General features: G+C 46.0%; 2 protein-coding genes across 6 annotated transcripts in view; both read right to left on the reverse strand.

The window, feature by feature from the left end:
* Positions 1 to 637: 637 nt before the first annotated feature.
* RBP7 (retinol binding protein 7) lies at positions 638 to 16,574 on the reverse strand (the record flags this gene model as incomplete). Its single annotated transcript, XM_014737576.3, has 4 exons — positions 638 to 809; positions 3,661 to 3,758; positions 3,876 to 4,054; positions 16,277 to 16,574. Coding segments are annotated over 4 exons (630 nt in total), but the record flags the coding sequence as incomplete, so codon positions are not given.
* Positions 16,575 to 17,165: 591 nt separating this feature from the next.
* The window catches only part of NMNAT1 (nicotinamide nucleotide adenylyltransferase 1), a 28,347-nt gene continuing 24,604 nt past the window's right edge, over positions 17,166 to 20,908 (reverse strand). For 4 of the 5 annotated variants that reach the window (XM_005607545.4, XM_070245738.1, XM_070245747.1 and 1 more), the window contains 2 exons: positions 20,411 to 20,553; positions 17,166 to 20,110 (listed from right to left, as the gene is read on the reverse strand). In XM_005607545.4, the coding sequence (XP_005607602.1) occupies positions 19,710 to 20,110; positions 20,411 to 20,553 (544 nt within the window). In that variant the 3' untranslated portion in view covers positions 17,166 to 19,709. 5 annotated transcript variants of the gene reach the window in all.

Raw genomic sequence — 20,908 nt, forward strand, 5'->3', positions numbered from 1 at the left:
TCGATATCCTTTCTATGAGCCAACCTGGTCGTGCAGATCTCCTGCTTCATACCCGTCAGCATCTTCCTATTACTCTGGGGACAAAATCTTACCTCTTTAATTGGCATTCAAGGTTCTTCATGGTAGGGCCCATATGTTATTCCAGTCTCCTCTGTCATCTCTCCCAACCCCACTTCGACCCGCCCACATAAACCCTATGCTCCAGCTAAAGCAATCTTTTCAGTTCTTCAAATATCCCTCCAGCTTACCTCCAGCCTTTCACCTAGAATGCTTCCTGATGTCCTGCTTACCTATGTTTCAGGTCTTAGCTTAAAGATCACCTCCACTGCCCCAGACCCCTGCCACTACTTGTTCATCCCCAAAAGTCAGGTTTGCCCCTCTTGAGCTCTCACAGCTGCCTGTACTTATCAGCACTGTTCAGACTGCTTGTTTCATCCATTTTCCTCACTAGACCTCGAAGACAGGAATTACATCTTGTCCATTGGTGTGTCCACTGTATAACTAGAAGCCTTTCAAATATTTCTTAAAATAATGAGATATGTAAATTTAGAAGGGAAAAAACAGAGTTATTAGATGGGTTTATTGAAGCTGAGCAGTTTTCCAACACTCCAAATGGCTTCTGGTACAGGCTGTGTGACATCTCTCTGACCACAAGGCCCCATCACCAAACCAGGACAATTTAACCTCTGCTCATCCTGGAATATAACTCGGCATTAAGCTGCATCCACATGTGGCCTCTGTTGTTGGATACAGATCAGGCTCTCTGGAACGTCTGTTTGCACACTTGTCCTTCATAGAACATTTCCAAGGGAAAAGGAGGAAGGGAAGAAGAAAGAAGATGAGTGGGCATGTGGGCATGTGGTCTACATTTGCGGTACTTCTGACACCAAACGTGTGGGGTTTTTTCCTCCTGACACCAAATGTGTTGTCTTTTCCAAACCCACTTCTCCAACTCTGACACCAACTGGGTGTCCAACAATTCATTTCAATTCTGACACTAACAACCCAGAGTTAGTGCAGATCCCATGGGTTAAGGGCTCACTTCAGATGTCAACTGCAAGTCCCAGACCATCTACACTTCTGACTGACCAGCTATAAATTGGAGGTTCCCATGACTCCCTCCTCAGGTTCAATGATTTCCTAGAATGGCTCACAAAACTCAAGAATGCTTTTTACTTACCTGCCCTCTGCAGGACGCTACCCTCCCAGCACTTCAATGTGTTCACCAACCAGGAAGCTTTCTGAATCCTATCATTTAGGGGTTTTTATGGAGGTTCATTACATAGGCATGATTGATGAAAGCATTGGTTGTTGGTGATTACTCAGTCTCCAGCCTCTCTCCTCTCCCCAGAGGTCGGAGGCCAGGCTGAAATTTCCAACCGTCTAATCGTGCCTTGATCATCTGTCTAGAGATCAGCCCCCATCCTGAAGCTATCTGGGGGCCCCCCCAGTCAGAAGTCATCTCATTAACATACGGAAGACGCTCAGTACTCTGGAGATTTCAAGGGTTTTAGGAACCGAGAACAAAGACCAACTATTTATTTTTTTATGATATCACAGCATGTAAGAATCGTTCCATGAGTCTTCTTAGAGCAAGCGTCCTTCCACACTGCGGGAGCAGAGTTCCTAGATGTGCCGAAGCACGATGCATGCAATTTGAATATTACTTCTTACAGCCAACTAATCTGCATCCTCAAACATATTTGTATTTTCTTTGCACTTCCATATTACATTTTTGTGATGGCAAGTTTCTTACTTTGTTTTTATTGTAAGGAAAGTGTGTCAATCTAGAATCAAAACTTCTTTAATGCCTTTGTAATCAAAGACCACCCAGCCCCAGCCTTAAAAGCGCTCTACTTTTGTCTTCATGGACCTCAGCTAGATTTCATATGTATATCGAGGCAAAAAAGGCATAGAGTTGAAAGCACACATTCTTGTGATTTGAAGCCTTAGATCTGAAGCTCCTCACTGTTGTTAGTGCCTTCAATTCGGAACCAGCTCCTGATGACTCTGTGTACAACACAGCAGAACGCTGCCTGGTCTTTTTGTGCCACCCTCTCACCTTCTCGTGCTGTATCAGACAATGCTTCACTGCTATTCATAGGGTTTTCAAGGCCAGTTTTTCCAAAGTGGGTGTCCAGGTCCTTCTTCCTAGTCTGTCTTAGTCTGTAAGCTCTGCTGAAACCTGTCCACCATGGGTGACGCTGCTGGTATTTGAAATACTGGTAGCATAGCTTTCAGCATCACAGCAACACACAACCACCGCAGTATGACAACTGAGGGACGGTGGTGTTGGTCCCTAATAGGGACCAGGACCTGGGCCACAGTGGTGAGAGCACCAGATCTTAACCACTAGACCACCACCAGCTTGGTTCCGTGGCCTTGGGGCATTTCTACATCTCAATGTCTTCATTTGTAAATGGAAAAACTGTGTCCCTTTCACAGGACTGTCCTGATGACTTGGGGAGATTGTGCACTCAAAGGATTTAGCACAGTAATTGGGCACAAAGCCATCACTCAAAGAATGAAGGCCATCGTACTCTATACGGCAGGAAAGAATTCAATTTCAAAAGCCATGAGTAAGCCTTGAAGTACAATTTTATACCTTCCAAGTTATATTTAGAAATTATTGACTAGGCTGAGCTATAACTTGTATGTTCATGAAGTGCTGTTGGCACAGGAAATTGATACACCCTTTTTCTTTTCTATTTATTTATTTTTTTTTAGTTTTAGCCCTGAGCTAACTGCTGCCAATCCTCCTCTTTTTGCTGAGGAAGGCTGGCCCTGAGCTAACATCCATGCCCATCTTCCTCTGCTTTGTACGTGGGATGCCTACCACAGCATGGCTTGCCAGGTGGTGCCATGTCTGTACCTGGGATCTGAGCCGGCGAACCCCGGGCTGCCAAACCGGAACGTGCGCACTTAACCACTGTGCCACTGGGCCAGCCCCTACACAGCCTTTGGAAGTGAGCGAGGTAACAAAGTAGCAAGAGGCAGTGAGTGTATGTCTCTGAGTACAGCGATCCCTCTGTGAATTCTTCCTAAGGGAATAAATCCATGGGTGCAAAATGCTCTATGCACGTGAATTTAAGCAATAGCAGAAAACACCCTGAAACAATACTCCTGGATGCTTTTTTTTTTAAGATTTTATTTTTTCCTTTTTCTCCCCAAAGCCCCCTGGTACATAATTGTGGGTCCTTCTAGCTGTGGCATGTGAGATGGCACCTCAGCATGGCTTGATGAGCGGTGCCATGTCTGCACCCAGGATCAGAACCGGCGAAACCCCGGCCACCCAAGCGGAGCTCAGGAACTTAACCACTCAGTCACGGGTCAGCCCCTTCTGGACACTTTTCAGAAAATGTTTTACCAAATGAGAGTCCATCAACCTGATGGAATATTATGTAGCCAGTTTGCTACCTTATTATACATATTCAATTAATACATGATGAATTCAACATGAAAATTATTTAGAAACCTGCAACATGTTTTTATATTAAATGAAAAGGCAGAATACTCTGACAGAGACTAGAAGGTAACAAGCTCAATTAAAAACCGTCGGGTTGAAATGGTAGGAATACTGGTCATGGTTTCCTGTTCAACATTTTCTTTAATATTGTCTCTTGTCATCAAAAATAAGAACCAAATGTGGTGAGAACCAGGTGGAGTTGGTCCCCTTCAATCCAATGGGTCCAGCCTCTGTTCTTCTTTTCCCCCTTCTGGACACAGATGAGAGTGTCATTGTCCCAGGTGACCAAGCTCTGCATGAGAGAGGGGGGCAATGTTGGTTTGCTCCGGCAGGATCCTCCACTATTACGAAGTAGAATGCAAGTTAACCTTGCACAACGAGGAGCCTATGTTCTGACTTTCATTTTTACCCTGCATTTTCCGTTATCCAGGCCTTTGTTGTCTTCATCAAATTCTTCTCCAACTGTAAATTTAACAAGGTAGTTCTTTAAGCTGCTGGACGTGTGGATGGTAAAAGAATCCCCATTTTGCTCGATCACTTTCTGTGGCTTCAGCAACTTGGCTATCTTGTGAATGGTAAAGTCAATGCCTTAAAAATAATTTTAAAAAAGAAAAGATATCTTGACATTCACCTAAGATGCAGAAGCTAAGGTCCTCAAAATTATTACATTTGATTGCTAATGTTTCTTTTACAACTTCAGTGTCATTTGCTGTCAAAATGGGATCTATAGAAAAAGCCCTTCTGGCAAATCTCCCTCCGGAGGCTGACGGCAAAGCCTGAGCAGCTTTTAGGGGAGATTCATTAGGCTGGATGTGCCCTAGGTAATCGATTTGAAGCTGAGCATGGCAGAAGCAGTTCTGGGAATCCCACCTCAGAGGCTGACAAGAGGACAGGAAGCCAAGGAGACAGGGGTCAGGCCCCCAACTCGGCCTTGATCACAGCAACTCTGCCTGTGTCTGCTTCATGTGTCTGCACTTCGAAGTAAGGCAGCATCTGAGCAGTTTCTGAACAATAATGAAAAAACCCTCAAGAACCACTGCAATCACGCATATACTACTATCATTTAGAAATCTTGAATAAGCTTTAAAAAAGAGTCAGGGCCAGCCCCATAGCCTAGTGGTTAGGTTCGGCATGCTCCGCATCAGTGGCCTGGGTTTGGTTCCCGGGCACAGGCCTATACCACTCATTTGTGGCCATGCTGTAGTGGTGGCCCACATACAAAATAGAGGAAGACTGGCAGAGAAGTTAGCTCAAGGCAAATATTCCTCAACAAAAAATAGAAAATAAAAAAGAGTCACAAATGGAAACATGGAATGCTGAGAAGATTAGGGTTTTGGTATAGACTGTGGATTTGAAGCCCAGTTGCCATTTAGTAGCTGTGCGCACATTATGTAGCTAGAGGTAAGGGTTGCTATTTTAAATAAGGTAGCCAGGTGACATTTCAGCCAGTTGCTGAAGGAGACGAAGAAGCGAGCCATGCAGATTTCGGGGGAAAGAGTATAAGGCAGAGGTCACAGGGAGTCCAAGGACTCCAAGGAAGGCTGTGCCGGGCGGTTTCAGGAACCACACGGAGTCTGGGGTGACTGGAGCAGAATGAGGATGAGTGAGGAAGGAGAGGAGATAGAGAGGAGACACCAGAGAGGGTGCCATAGGGCCAACCGGCCTGAACTCAGAGAAGGATGGAGTCAGATGGGAGCCACTGGAATATTTAGAGCAGGGGACATAATCTAATTGGCAGGCAGCCAGAACGAACGTTGGCTTGTCACCCTGGACATCTCTATGAGCCCCAGGGCATGGTTGTCCCATTTAGGGATTGTCCTATTATGTAAAATAAAGTCCCAGGAATCTTCATTTCAGGGACTTACTTGCCTCATTGCAGGTAGTTTGGGCCCAGAGTTGACCTGTTTTAATTTGCTTGCCTAACACATTCGTTTTTATCTGACAAGAACCGCCACTTGGCGCTGGCTGTGTTTCTCAGAGCCGGTGCCTCACACCTCCGTTTCCAGTCTAGAAAACTTAGCCAAGGCCTGAGCAGGGCACCTCAGCAACTCGTTAGCCCCATCCATTCCTAAGCTCAACAACAATATAAATGTCCTTATCTTAAGAAAAGGTTTTTTTGACATAGACCCCAAGTTTTTAGCTTGAGAAGCAAATGACACAGTCTTTACTGGTTTTCAGCAATGTTTAAGCATTGAGGCTAAACCCTTAAAATATTTATCCTATTAGAATATGGCCAAGCCAGATTTAAAATAGTTATTGCTGACTTTCCATAAACCCGATTCTGAAAGTAGAACAAAAACAAAACCACATAAGAAACCAAGTGTTAGATGACCATTTTACATCAGTTATGCTTTTAAAATCTGTGAGGTGGTTTGTCGCTAGTAAATTTACCATTGGTACTACCCTGTCATAACACCATCACTTAGATTTTTGGTTGCAGGGCTGGCCTTTTTAAAGATCAAAAGTGAAATTAGCTTAAGTTCTGGTCAGTTTCTGCCAAATACATGGTCTAAATGGCTTCAGTGTTCCTAAGGTTTTCATCCAGGTCAAACCATTGCTTTTCCAGACCATTAGATTTTTAAGTAGGAAATAAGACCTTCATGCAGGAGAAGGAGACACTCCAACTGGTGTGCATACTATTCATCACAAGTGTGTGAACATACACCCTTAGGGCGGGAGCTCAAAGAGGCCAGCACAGACACACACTTTTCTAAACTTCGGTTGTTCACGTTAACCCTTGATCCCAAAGCCAGTGCTAAGCGGGAGGCGATGTGTGTCTTGGAGCCAAAAGAAACAGGTTTCAACCCCAGTTTCTGCGCTGAAGCTGGGCAGGTTGGGACCACCGTCACCTTCTCACGTTTGTAATGGGATCAAAGGGGATGACCCGGACCAGATGGTCAACACCTGCAGCCACTGGCACCGGCCTCCTCTCTGCCTACAGCTTTGCACCCTGGGTCTTCCCGGGCTCCCGCGGGGTCCACCAGGAACTCCCAAGTCCCAGACCAGCTCCTCTAGACATTAAAACCCAAGCATACTCTCTTCTTTTTCCAAAGGACACGCTGCCTTTCTTCTCCTGGCGGTTTGGCAGGAGCTGGGAGAGAGCCATATCAGAGCCCTGTTGGGGAGCTGCAAGATGAGTTCTAGTCAAAAAGGAATAATTTTCCCCCCTCAAAAAAGATGCTGGCTGGGGCGCATCACGAGATGTGTGGCTGGGTGTTCTCTGATGACTTCTTTGAATCTTATCACTGCTGACAGGCATTTACCTCACTTCTACTTTTAAAAAAGAGGCCATCGCTTATTTTTTTTCCTAGACCATACAGTTTAAAGATCTAAGTAGTGTAGTTCCCGATTTTTTAATTGAATGTATTTTCATTATATCTACAAAAAAAGCATAAAAATTTAAAATAAATTGTATATTCAAGTAAATCAGTAATATCCAAGATTGTTAGCTTAATTCTTAAGATAAAATTTAGTATTTATGGTATACGTAAATAGCCATTCTAGTGCTACAAGTATGAGTTAAGTCGTTAGTTCTTAAACGAGATCTAAGGGTTCGACAGAGTTACTGGGTCTTCAGAAAATTATTTTGAATTAAACTGATCTCCCAGAATCTGGCTAGTCTGTGTAAAAGAAGAGGACGCACAGTTAACCCTAAATTCTGAATAATTCTAAAACTCCGTGGTTCACTTATTGTTTAGGCCAATATTGTAATTTGAAAGGCAATACGCCCAATAAAGGCAAAGAATTTGCATACTACCTCCTCATTTAGATGATTCGCCCCTCAAATCCCACCATTACCTTTCTAACTTAGAAGCCCTGCTTTCTGTGCTCGTGGAACCTATATAGGTTGTTGTACTGTCCTAACTCCTTAAAATAGTCAATGCTGGCAGTTTAAGTGGATGACTATTTAATACCTAGAAGTAAAGGTTTCCGCCATCTACCTTTATCCAAAGAATAGCATTTTCTCCCTACGCTTATGTCAATCAGATCCCACACTTGTATGACGTCTTCTATCATTTACTTTTTTCTCCTTTGAGTTAAATTGATTAAATGCCTAGTGTGTGCAAAGCCCTAGGGCAGATCAGGCTACCCACCGCCCCACTGGAGTGGGAAATCCCACACAGCAGACGCTTTCTTTCCTTCTTTCTCTAGTACCTTCCTCATGGCCCCTCACACACAGGAAGTGCCTAAATCATACTCGTTAATGGATTAAAGCTGGAGAAGACTCACGGAGCCTGTGGGACCGTAGATTTAAGGCAAGACACACTTTCTAAGAACCATGGCACTACTTTCCTTCACTCCGGGCAAACAAAATATTTAAATATTTTTTATTGGGGTAGGGCGGGTGGTGGTAGAAAAATTGTAAATGTTGTAAATGAGCAGTCCCTGTCCTTCAGGAACTTATAACCAAGTAGGAAGGTGAAAACAGTAATCTAAACCTCCCTTCGGGAGGGAATCTGCTCTAGTCAAAGGAAAATTGAGGACAATCTTCTTGAACCTAGAAGCACTTTGATTATTCGAGTTCTGTGCCATGTGCAATGTGCAATGAGTTCTCCTATGTGCAATGTGCTGACTTTACAAAGACTCTGAACGTAAGACGTCGTATAATTCACCAAGCACTTTAAGTCAAATATTCAACTGAGACAAATACCTCAAGCTCTGTTTTCTGCCAAAAGGGACAGATTTCCTGGTCATATTTTCCTTTCATCCAATGAAAAAGATAAGGATTTTCTGGGTTTTATTACAGGAGCTATCTTTATTCACCTGAAATATAAACCTCTGCATTTAAAAAACACATGTTCGTTCACTGTGTGAAGTCATAAGACATGGCAAAATCAGGGAGGCTAATTCACAAAATGTACTTATTAACCAATTTGAACAACTGAGTTTAAAAGGAGCTTTAATTTTTTTAAGGGAAATACAGGATTTATTGTAGATTTTCTACTAAAGTCTCCTTGCAATACAATTTTTTGGGATTTTTTTGTTTTAAAGACTGGCACCTGAGCTAACATCTGTTGCCAATCCTCCTTTTTTTCTTCTTCTTCTTCTCCCTAAAGCCCCCTAGTACATAGTTGTAGATTCTAGTTGTGGGTCCCTCAGGTTGTGCTATGTGGGACACTGCCTCAGCGTGGTCTGATGAACTGTGCCATGTCCGTGCCCGGGATCCGAACTGGTGAAACCCTGGGCCGCCCAAGCGGAGCGCGAGAACTTGACCACTCGGCCACAGGGGGGCCTTGGTAACTTTTTTGTATGGTAAAATATATATAACAAAATTTACCATTTTACCCATTTTTAAGCATACAAATTAGTGCCTTTAAGTACATTCACAATGTTGTGCAACCATCACCATTATCCATTCAGTTCTAGAATTTCTATTTGTTTCTTTTTCAACGCCGCTAAGTTACCTTTTTTTTTTTTTTTTTAAGTTTCCAACAGCCTGCCACAATGCCTGAAATTCCACTATTAGGGCCTTGTATCTTTTCTTCTGCGTAGCTGGCATTAGAACATACATGAGTAGGGACATTAGGTTTTACACTATTTACATTCTGCCAGTTGTCTCACTAATGACTTGATTTATCAAAGAGTAGCAGTTCTTAAATATTAATTTACATCCAAATCACCAAGAATCTGGTTAAATGCAGATTCTGATTCCACAGCTCTGGAATGTGGGGTGAGGAACAAGACTCTGCCTTCTAGGGAGCTCCTGCTGAGCCTTGAGTAACAGGACCATACACTCACCTGTTCGGAGCCCCTAATTTGCCCAGGGGAAAACGGGTTGACTCTGGATTCTGCGTTCTTTACACATGGAAGGCAGAAGAGAATGTTGGCCCCACAAATAACAATGTGTGTCAAAGCATTTTCTTCCCAGCTTGTTGGGAACCGGCAATAGGTTTTAAGGCTGATTTCAGCTATTGTATAAAATGCTGAGAGACCCCTGGGTTTGTAATTTAGCCACTCTTTGAATATTGGATCTAGTCCAACTGCTGCATTTAACAAATGGAGAAGTTAAAGGAACTCAGAGGTTATGTGACTTTGATCCTATTACCGACCCCCCTCTCAGTTTACAAATGGAGAAACTGAGCCTCAGTGTCAGATAATGAGGAGACAGGGGCAGAGCAGCCCCAGGGGCCCCATACTCCTAGCAGCTCTGGTCCATCTGTTAAAAGTGCCCCCAATCGGTGTCATTTAGGCGATAGCGCTTGGCACACAGTAGGTCCTCAGATGTACCAGGTCTGAACAATGAGACTAAGGGCAGGACGAACGGAAGGGAGGCAGGAAATAAATTCCCAAGACCCCTTGGGAGGCAAGGACTTGAGTCAGACCCCCGCCGCCCCCTGCTCCCCTCTGGAGCCACCGAGTTCCCTTCCCTCTGCGCTGGGCAGACCAGGCTCTGCCCTAAGCGTTCTGGGGAGCCGAGAGCACCCCAGCCGGGCAGGGCGTCCCAGGAGGGGAGGGGAGCGGGGAGCAGCCTCTAAGTGGTCTGGGTTCTTTGTCCCCCCTCAAACCCTCAAGGGAACAGGTAGTCAAAAAACTGAAGATTTCAAACACGGCTCTCGGACTCTAGCTGGCACCAGAATCACCTGGGGCCTCGGGCGCCGGCCGCACGCGGAACTCCTGACTCGGGAAGGCCCGGTGGGGCCCGGGGATCTGCATCCCGGACAAGCTCCCAGGTGATGCTGATGCTGCCGCCCAGAGCCCGCCCTGGGAGAGCCCTGGACTCAAAGAGTCCCGGAGCCGGTAGCCCAGAGCCCGCGGTAACGGCGGCTGCGGGGCGAGGGTCGCCCCGGGCGAGGCTTCGGGCCGGGGCACCCCCTCACCTGACCTGACAGCATGAGCCCCGAATTCTCCCTGCGAGGTGCTGGGCGCCACCTGCGCCTGCGCCTCCGCCTCCTTAGAAGTCCGCAGTGGGGCAGGAGCCTTGGCCACCGGGCGGGTAGAGAGGGGACAGGGCGGGGGGAGTGGGACGGGCAGCGGGAGAGGGGGACCTGCGGAGGGACGGGGGAGACAGAAGGACGGGCAGACGGACGGGCGGGAGGCACGGAAAATGGACATGGGGACGGAGGAATGGGGAGACGGAAGGTGGATGGGACGGGAGGGTGGACGAGGGGGACAGAGGGACAGAGGGATGGGCGGGCGGGGGAGACAGAGGAGATGGAAGGACAGGGGCCGGGCAGACGCGCGGGAGGACAAGGGGTTGGGAGAGACGGAAAGATGAGGGGACAGGAGGATGGAGGTGGGGACGAGAGGACTGGCACACAGACTCAGGGTGGTAGAGCGACAGGTAGACGATGGACGAGGGGGCGGGGGTGAGGGAAGGAGCGGACGGGCAGGCGGACCCAGAGATGGAGGATAAATTGGGGGACCGGCGTACCGGAGACAGGGAGGCGGGGAGACCGCCGCACGGAGGAGATGGACCGGCAGGCCAGGCGCGGCCGCCTCCGACCCCAAGACCGCGGGGCCCCTCAAGCCCTACCTAGGGCCAGCACGTAGCCCTCGAAGTTGTCGCTGCTGAGCAGGCTGCAGGTGCCGCGGAGGCCTGTGCGGGGCGGGGACGCGGGAGCGGCGCGGAGCGGGGAGCCCTCTCCCGGCCAGCTGCCCCCGCCACGCGCCTGGTTTTCGGCCGCCGCCTTGGGAAACTCTTCAGTTTGCCTTGGGGCTTCCTCCTCCTCCTCTTTAACTCCAAACCTGGGCGAATTCAGGACCGTGCTCCGGCCACACTTTTTTCTCTCCCTACATGTTAATGACCAAGGGAGCTCCTTCAGACTCGTGGCAGTAATTACTGTGTCCGTGGCAAAAAACATACCAAAAAACCCAGCTCTAGTGGGCTCAATAGATAGGGGTTTATTTTCCTGATCAATCAAGCAGCCCTAGGAGAAGCGGTTGCTGGTGACAATTTGGCAACTCCATAACACGGAAACGGAAACGGCATCTCTGGGATTCTCTTGGCCTTTTATTGCCGCCTATTACTTCACTGCCTGGACATCCACATTCAAGGGGGGAAAGCGGGGAAAGCACCCCACCCCCAGATCCCATCTTCGGATTTCTGTTCACACTCGTTGGTCAAAACTGTGTCATGCGCCACGTCTAACTGCAAGGGAACCCGGCGAATCTAGTATCTAGTTTTTAGCCTTGACGTAAAGAAAGGCAAAAGAGAAGGGGGTTGGGAATGGTCATTAACCTACATTAGCCACAAACACCATCTATATAGGCTGGCCCAAGACTTACATGTCCATTTCAGACCTCCTCCATGAGCTCTAGACTCGAACATACTAAGAGCCAATGTTAATTGAGTGATGACTATGTGCATTATCATTTGTCACAAAATCCTACTGCTTCTCCAGTAGTTAATTAATTAATTAATTTATTGCTGAGGAAGATTCACCCTGAGCTAACATCTGCGCCAATCTTCGTCTATGTTATATGTGGGTTTCCGCCACAGCATGGCCACTGAGGAGTGGTCCAGGGCTGCGGAAGCAGAGCACTGAACTTAACCTCTAGGCCACAGGAGGCCCTCTAGTAGTTACTCTACTATCTCCATTTGACAGAGACAAAAACTGAGACAAAGAGAAGTAACTTGCCCAAGGTCATACAGTTGGTGGAAGGGTCTGGATTCAAACCCAGGCTGCCTGACTTCTGAACTCATGTGCCACCTTCAGTGCCTACTGATGTCTCTACTTGGATGTCTTTTTTTTTTTTTAAAGATTTTATTTTTTCCTTTTTTTCCCCAAAGCCCCCAGGTATATAGTTGTACATTCTTCGTTGTGGGTCCTTCCAGTTGTGCCATGTGGGACGCCGTCTCAGCGTGGCTTGATGAGCAGTACCATGTCCGCGCCCAGGATTCGAACCAACGAAACACTGGGCCGCCTGCAGCGGAGCACGCGAACTTAACCACTCGGCCACGGGGCCAGCCCCTCTACTTGGATGTCTTAATGGCATTCAAACTCAACACATCCAAGACGGAAAGAGTAAAACAAAATTTTTCTCCGGCTTTCCTCGTCTCCATAAATTGCGCACTAATCAAGGGGTTGCTCAAGCCAAAAAACCACTACACACTCTAGATGTCTCCCTTCTCTGCTTACCCATTTCCAGTCCCTCAGCAAGTCCTGCTGTTTTTACCATCCCAACCCAAGCCACCATCATGTCTTGCCGCCTCCCTGGACTTGCTGCTTCTATTCTGATCCCACCAAACCATTCTTCATACTGCTAGGGCAAGCTTTTGAGAAATGTAATTCAGATCTTATCACTCCCCTGCTTAAAACTCTTCAGCATGGTCCCCTTTTTTATTTTTTTGTGAGGGAGAGTGGCCCTGAGCTAACATCAGTTGCCAATCTTCCTCTTTTTGCTTGAAGAAGACAGGCCCTGAGCTAACATGTGTGCTAGCCTTCCTCTATTTTGCATGTGGGTCACTGCCACAGCATGGCTTGATGAGTGGTGTAGGTCTGTGCAGGTATCCAAACCTGAGAACCTGGGCCTCCGAAGCACAGTGTGCTGAACTTAACTGCCAAGCCACTAGGCCAGCCCCTGTCCCATTTTATTTTTTAAAGGAATTTGCACTCTCTCTCATATTTCATAGAGCCATGCCTGGTTTTGCTTCTGGATACTTCTCCAGCATTACATTCTGTCTCCCCCAACTCAGGAACTCCAGTCATGCCAGTCTTGTTGTGGCGATGGTTCTGTGCCGAGGCCAAACCCTCTCCTTCTGGGTCTTCATATGTGGTGTTTCCTCTTGCAGGGGTGTTTTTCTCCTGGCTTTTACACGGTTAGCTCCTTTGGCTTCCAGCTCAGAAGTCACCATTAGGGAAACAGTCTTTGTGAGCAAGCCCTCATGGCGGGGAATTTTCCTGAACATTCTAGGCCTTCCCCTGTGCTTACTTCCTCCTCATGGCCGTGGAATGAGTTACCCAGTTGGCCACAACTGGGGTGACCACCCATCCTGGTTTCTCCAACACTGAAGGAGTGGCCAAGATGTGGAACTTTCACTACTAAAACTGGAAAATTCCAGGAAAACTGGAATGAGGTGCTTGCTCTCAGGGCAACAGCCATTTAGCCATTTTTATCAATTAGGTAGAGATAATCTATCAAAAATTCTAAATGCAGAGTATTTCGATTTTTTCTTCTCCCCTTTTGACATGGACTTGAAAATGTGTCTTCTTTATAGACCCAAACTTCCCCTCAGGTAGGTTGCTCCAAAGTCCAAACTGGAGGAGTGTAAGTTATTATTGCCCCCCCTCAATATAGTGGCTTAACAAAACCAAAAATCATTAATTTGTTCACAGATCTGCAATTTGGGCAGGGCTTACAGGGGACAGCTCATCTCAGCTCCATGTGGCATTAGCTGAGGTAAGCTGACTCCAGTTGGGAGGGCTGGAGAAGACAGTTCCACAGCTCAGTCTCATGGCTGGCAAATTGGTGCTGGCTGCCTGTTAGCTGGGAGCCCAGCCAGGCCTGTGGGCTGGGGGCCAGGTTCCTTCCATGTGGGCCTCTCCACAGGCTGCTTGGGCTCCCTCACAGCATGGGTGGCTGGGTTCTTTTTTTTTTTTTTATGAGGAAGATTGGCTCTGAGCTAACATCTGTTGCCAATCTTCCTCTTTTTGCTTGAGGAAGATTGGTGCTGAGATAACATCTGTGCCAATCGTTCTCTATTTTATGTGGCATGCCGCCATAGCATGGCTTGATGAGTGGTGCTAGGTCTGCCCCTGGGATCCGAGCCTGAGAACCCCAGGCTGCCAAAGCGGAGCGTGTGAACTTAACCACTATGCAACCCCGCCCCCAGGTGGCTGGGTTCTAACAGGGAGCATCCCAGGAGAGCAGGAAGATGCTGTATTATCTTTTATGATCTAACTCAGAAGTCATATAACATCACTTCCACCAGTCACAGGCCTATCCAAATACAAAGGGAGGGAACACGGACCTCATCTCTCAATGTCACATTGTAAGAAGAGCATGTGGGATGGGACATCTTGTAATAGCCATCTTGGAAAACACAATCTGTCACAGCTGCCAATCCCTCTTTTGACCCTCATACTAAGCTACAACTTCTAATCTAGACTTTATCAGTAATAAAGGTGCTGTTTTGGCTCTCCATTTGTTGCTTTTTTTGTCTTATTTTGCAGTTGGTTTAGAACTTGGACAGAGAAATAGTTGGATCTCTTAAAAAAATCTCTAAATCACCTTTTCAGAGCAGCTTTCTTTTTTTCATTTTATTTTATTTTTTCCTTTTTCTCCTCAAAGCGCCCCCGGGACATAGTTGTATATTCTTCGTTGTGGGTCCTTCTAGTTGTGGCATGTGGGATGCTGCCTCAGCATGGTCTGATGAGCAGTGCCATGTCCACGCCCAGGATTCGAACCAACGAAACACTGGGCCGCCTGCAGCGGAGCGCGCGAACTTAACCACTCGGCCACAGGGCCGGCCCCAAGAACAGCCTTCTGATAGACTTCAAATGGACATTCACTCTGCATTACATCTCTGCTTGCTCCTTTCATTATTATCATAAATCATAACTATCTTTTTTTGGCTTATTTGACTACTTTTTTCGTTAAAATTTCCAGGGCAGAGACCAGGTTCATCTCATTCACATCTGCAGTACCCCCAGGGCCTGGCACAGGGCCTGCACGTGCTTGCTGTGTTGAATGAATGGCTACAACCTTTTGCAAAGCAGAACTGCCATTTTCATTGAGAAGCTTGAGTGGCCTTGCCTTGCCCAGAATGAGGCTGCTGATCCTCCAAACTATAAGACATTGATTCCTCTGGTGGAATATGACAGGCTGATAGCAAATCCTAGGAGTAGATACACCTTGCCATTTAAAGGGCACAGAACTCTGATCTCTGACCAGATTTCTGGAGCATGAAACCTCTTTAAACTCCAGATAACTAAGGGAACGGGATATGGAGAAAGCATGCTTACTTCCTCTCTCTAAATCTTATTGCTCTCAATGTTGGCCTGAAAATGAAAGTCACAGAAATAACTAATAATAATTTTAGCATTCGTGCTGGATGATGCGGCTTTTGGGCAGCTTGGGTCATCTATTACGGGTAGGGTTGAATTTCAGTTGAAGGGGACATAGATGGGACTTGCCCATGACATAAGGAGTAATTTTCGCCTCCACAATTCTATAATGTTTCTTCTAGACAAGGACCAAAAGTTACCTCTGGAAAGGAAAGAGGGGAGAAAGTTATTTGGCCAAATAGGAGCCCTTTCTTTCCTTCCATTTGATACTGGCAAAGTAAACCATAAAATTATAGCCAAGATGAGGTCCTAACCCTGCATATAGGTGCTGCTCCTCAGACAGGAACGGATGGGAATTGACGAAGGGCACTTGTAGGGAACGACTCTTCTGTCACTTGACGGAGTCTGATACTGGTCCAGCAAGGAGTGGTGTGGATACTGGGTAAACTTCACACCCTCCACATCTCCCCTTCCTAATGCAAGGAAGCAAAGCCATCAGGAAGCTCAGTCCAGCCCCAGGGGTGGGACCTGGATACGCAGGAGATCACTATACTATTATCACTGATTTTGTCCATGTTTGATATTTTCTCTAACGTTTTAAAATGTCTTTTTTGTCATATTACCCATTGGTTTGGAAAAATTTATTGGGCAGTTTAACTGAATTTGGGAAAAACTGTCTCCTGTAGGCATTAGACTTGGTAAGACACTTGAGGCAGAAATGGATCTGAATGCCAGTGCTGAAATTGACGTAGCAAGTTCATTAAAGGACAGCAAGAGGAGGGTGACCCTCCCTGAGGAGGAGTCAAGCAGAGGATTTCCCTCCATGTGCCAGGCACCACTGTTAATGGGACAAAAACCTTACCTGGGCCCTTCCAAGCTTCCTCCTTACGTGCCCTCACATCCCATTCCGCAGCTCGGCCTGTCGGGCTGCTGTCCTGGTGGGAGCCCACAGTGGCATGCCTAGTCTTCTTCACACCTCCTCTCAGGTTGTTCCTCCCACCTAAGGTTGCCAGAGTTGGCACAAAAATAAAACAGAAACAGGACTCCTTGAACTTCAGATAAACGACAAATAACTTGTAGTATAAGGAGCTCCCCCGGAATGCCCACTGACCTGGTTTCCTGTCCTGCAGGGCCCGTGGGCGCTCATTTTTAGGAAGGCTTCAGGAGTGATTCTGGAGAGTCCCTCACTGACACGCAAAATGCAGCATCTCCCCCCACCTAACGATGGGCAACGCGGTGGCACAGGCTGTCTCGTGCTAGCGTGCCCCCCTTGGCACTTCGCATAATGATAGCATTCCAAGAAATACTCCCCGGTCACACAGAAGGGAAGAGACAGGTGGCAGCTCAGACTGGTGAGAAGCCATTGTGAGTGCCAACTCTCCATCAGGTTGATAAGGTTTCAGAACGGGAAGGGCTGCAGAGATAATCACATTATTTTATAGAAAGGGGCCCTGAGAGTCAAGTGACTCCCTCGAATCAGCTGAACGACATGCCAGGCACTAGAACCCTGCCTCCCAGGCAGAAGCTTCTGCTCGGTCTCAGGCGATAGCGCTGCAGGGTCGCATTACGCTACTAGCATGGGCATCTGGGAGCGTTTTCTTTCTTTTGCTGGCTCAGGGCGAACTATGGCTCTTAGCATCTCCTCCCTCCGATGGGTATTCACTGCTCTAGTTCCAAGGAACTGCCAACATTGACCAAGCTCAACTGAGATCTTCTGTGTGGTCTGGACACATCGCACATCACCACTGGACTATCATACTGCTGAAAGTTTTATTTATTTGTACTCATCTTCTTAGGGTGGGTGAAAATGTCAAGATTTGGCTAAAACGTCATTCTTTGAACGATAATATGTTGCGGAAGGAAATAAGAGGTTAAGAGCACAGGCCTGAAGAAAAACTGCTCATTCAAGACTCAGTTTTGCCATTTACACCCATCACCTAATCATGCCAGTTTCTTTATGATATAAGGCACTCCCTAGCACATGCCCAGTATTCAGTAAGTGCTCAATAAGTGTTGGTATTGTGAAATTCAAAGGGCACCACTGGTAAAGTAGGCACAGAATGCAGAGATGGACACTGTTTAGCATCCTCACAGTTGGGTGGACGCTGTGTGAACGTTTGCGATCATTTGGGAACAATTATGAGAATGGCAGGGGAGTGAATGCCCCGCGGCCCCCAGAGATAAAAGTTAAAGGAGCCCATTTCATAATAGAGTGACTTCTGGGCTCCCAGAGAAGTGAATCAGAGAGGTTGGGTAAGGAAGATAGTAGCTTTCCAACTACCCTGCATGCTGACCTGTGTGGATGCTTCCTTCCACCCTGGGGTCAGATCGTCAAGATGGCAGAAAAAGGAAGAGCATCCTTTGATGCCAGGAGAGGAACCTAAATCACATCTCTGGCTCAACCTCTGCACCCTGATTACCAAGGAGAACCCACAACTCCTGTCTAAAACGTTTGCTGTTCACACTTGTCCACTGAACAAGGAAACAACAACAAATCTCTCCACGTGCTGTATGTTCAACTGAATGAAGCTGCCAGTAGAAGATGTTTCAAGTTTGTTGGCTCCACTGAAATTATACAAACAACCTAAGGGGTAAAGGAGTGCAACACATAAAAAAAACACCAGCATCAAACAAACAAACAAAACACCAGCTTTACACATTTCCTAAACTCAAAATTCACATTACGAAAGCAAATTATGAAAAAGTTCTGGTAGGGGGTAAACAATGGCATATTTTCCTTTCTCAGTGGAATTCACAACAATTATTAATATTTATTCCCCTGTGAAATTCACTGTTCTAATTTCCATTAGCCAAAGAGGAAGTTCTGTCCTTGAGGATACCTAAAACTATGCCATCAGGCTATGGCATCAGCAGCATCTTTGGTACTGGAACAAGAAGCCAAGTAGCTTGTTCTATGTACAAAGTTGTTAATCCATAAATAGTATAACAAGGGATCATTTCACCACAACCAGGGCTCCTGGGAGAGCTCCCACATGCTTTACTCAGTGGGTCCTGAGGTCAATGCACTCACAGCTGAGCAGGGTATGGGCATTTCTGGGTAAGAAGGCACCACAGTATAAGAGAAGTTTCTAACAACAGAACCTTTCTGCAGTTCACACAACGATTCAGATGAACTGAGTGTAGTTTTCCAGGAGAAGAAATCAATCAAATTCTGATAGTTTCATCTGATTCTAGATTGTTATTTTTCAGTGCTGCTCCAACTCAAACTCCAAAAAGGTAAGGAGGGGAAGAATGATGCTCATCTCTCAGACCTGACATCCTAACTTTTCATTCATTCAGCAGAGACTGAAACCTACTGGGTGCCAGGCTTTGCATCCTTCCTTATCTCTGAGAAGTTGCCCTGTTGACTTTAGTAAGAATAAGTCAAGAGCTGTAGAATTTACATTTGCCAGCTTTATTTAACATTTTCCTTTTTTTTGCTGAGGAAGATTCACCCTGAGCTAACATCTGTGCCAATCTTCCTCTGTTTTTTAGTATGTGGGCTGCCAGCACAGAATGGCTGCTAATAGAGCGGTGTAGGTCCATGCCCGGGAATCGAACCTAAGCCACTGAAGTGCAGTGCGCCGAACTTAACCACTAGGCCACCAGGGCTGGCCCAACATTTTCCTCCTGTAAATCATGGTTTCAGATCTGACTACGTAATTGCACAATTACGTATTTTTTTTCTTCTGCAGAGTTATAAATCCTTCATCTAGAGTGGTGTAGGTATGAAATATAAATTGTAAAAAGGTAAATTATTCTATTTTCATTAGAAAGTTAACTTTAGACCTGTTTCTGTCACAGAACGATTTTCATGAACCATAAAACTATTCTATTTTAAGAATTACTTCTTTGGCCACCCTTGGTGAAGACTGCCCAGAAATAGGCATGCACAAAATGTTAGTTCCCTCCATAGCTAAACTCAGGATTTTAAATGGACTCCCGCTTTTCACATTTAGCTTCTCTTATGTGGTAAAGCCAGGATATCCTTTTTGATTTCTTATTTGTAGTTAATTTGACTGAATGTTCTGGTTTTAGTGCTGCTAATCTCTTGTTTTAAAGATAAAGAGATCTGTACCTTCTGTAGGAAAAAAAAAAAAGACCATACTGAAAACATTCATCTTAGCAACTTCTGATAATAAGATAAACCTGATTTTCATTTACTACTGATTTTATCCCAAACTTTCAAGCTTTAGTTTATGAAACAGGATCAGAATTCCTTTCCCCAGTTACAAACACCTAGATTGTTTCAAATTCCCAAAAGGGAAGTCCAAAATATCAGGCTGTAGAATTTCTTATGAGTTAGCTTCTGCCATGTTTCTCTGCAAAGGAGCCAGAATAACCCCGACATTCCTCTCTTCACTCTCAGAGGTATACAAATCATGCTTCTCAATATATTCTTGGACAAGATCTGGTACCAAGTAGCGAATGCTCTGGCCCCTTCTGAGGGCTTGCCGGATCTTTGTGGATGAGATGTCATTGGTGATCCATTCATTCACCAGATGAATGTTGTTCTGGTATTTCCACAGCACATCGGATTCATAGATGAATTTCTGAGCATCATTTCCAGCCCGAGTAATACATATGAGCCCATAGTCTCGCACAATTTGGGTGATATCCTCACTCTTCCACAGATTGGGAACACCAAAGGACTCCAGTAAATCTGCCCCACACAGCAGCTTTACCTTTGGCACACCTGTGAAGAAGAAAACACAGCTTTAGGGTTTGCTTTTCTAATAACTCCCTTTATGAAAATGAATCTGTATTTGTGGTTTTCTGGCTAGAGGGTTCATAGTTTTTATAGGACTCAGGTTCTCGAAAGAGATCTAGGACATCTGCAAAGTTACAGACCTCTGCAGGAGAAGTAAGCTCAGGGTGCCTTTACCCTCCCTCTCCCGTCACAGAACTAACAGAGTGCATTTTCCAGGTACCCACACACTTTGAATATGAACAAAAATACAACTCTAATCGGTAAGTCCTGGTAAAACATACAGACCTTTAGTCTTTGGCTCTAGGGATTTCTTTTGACTAAAATCTTGTCTTTGTTCAGCCCACTTCCTCTTCCGTCCAGGCCTTTCCAGCACAGGTGAGCCCTGCTCGTTACCACAGCTACTAGCCTCTAGTTTCTCTTGATGGTGTCTATAAAACAAAAAAGCAAGAGAACATTCCTTTTTCTCACAATGCGTAACTAAAATATCGTCCCTCAGGAGATGCCTAAGAGCCTCTGATCCAATGTTAAAGGCTGGGCGATATTAAAACCACTTAACCACAGGTACACACAATGCCTGGCCAGTGAGAATGGATGCCGACCAGTACACAGTACTGCCGGGTCAGAACGGATGCTGGCCATCACACTGCAGTGCTGGGGACTGGCTATGGGGAATGGAAGGCAGGGGAATCCAAATGGTAGCTATTACTATCCTAGGCTTTCTGTGTCTGTCATAATAACAAGAGGTAACAGTATTATTATTATTTTTCTTTTGAGGAAGATTAG

Source organism: Equus caballus, chromosome 2 (assembly GCF_041296265.1).
Source record: "Equus caballus isolate H_3958 breed thoroughbred chromosome 2, TB-T2T, whole genome shotgun sequence".
NCBI lineage: Eukaryota > Metazoa > Chordata > Mammalia > Perissodactyla > Equidae > Equus > Equus caballus.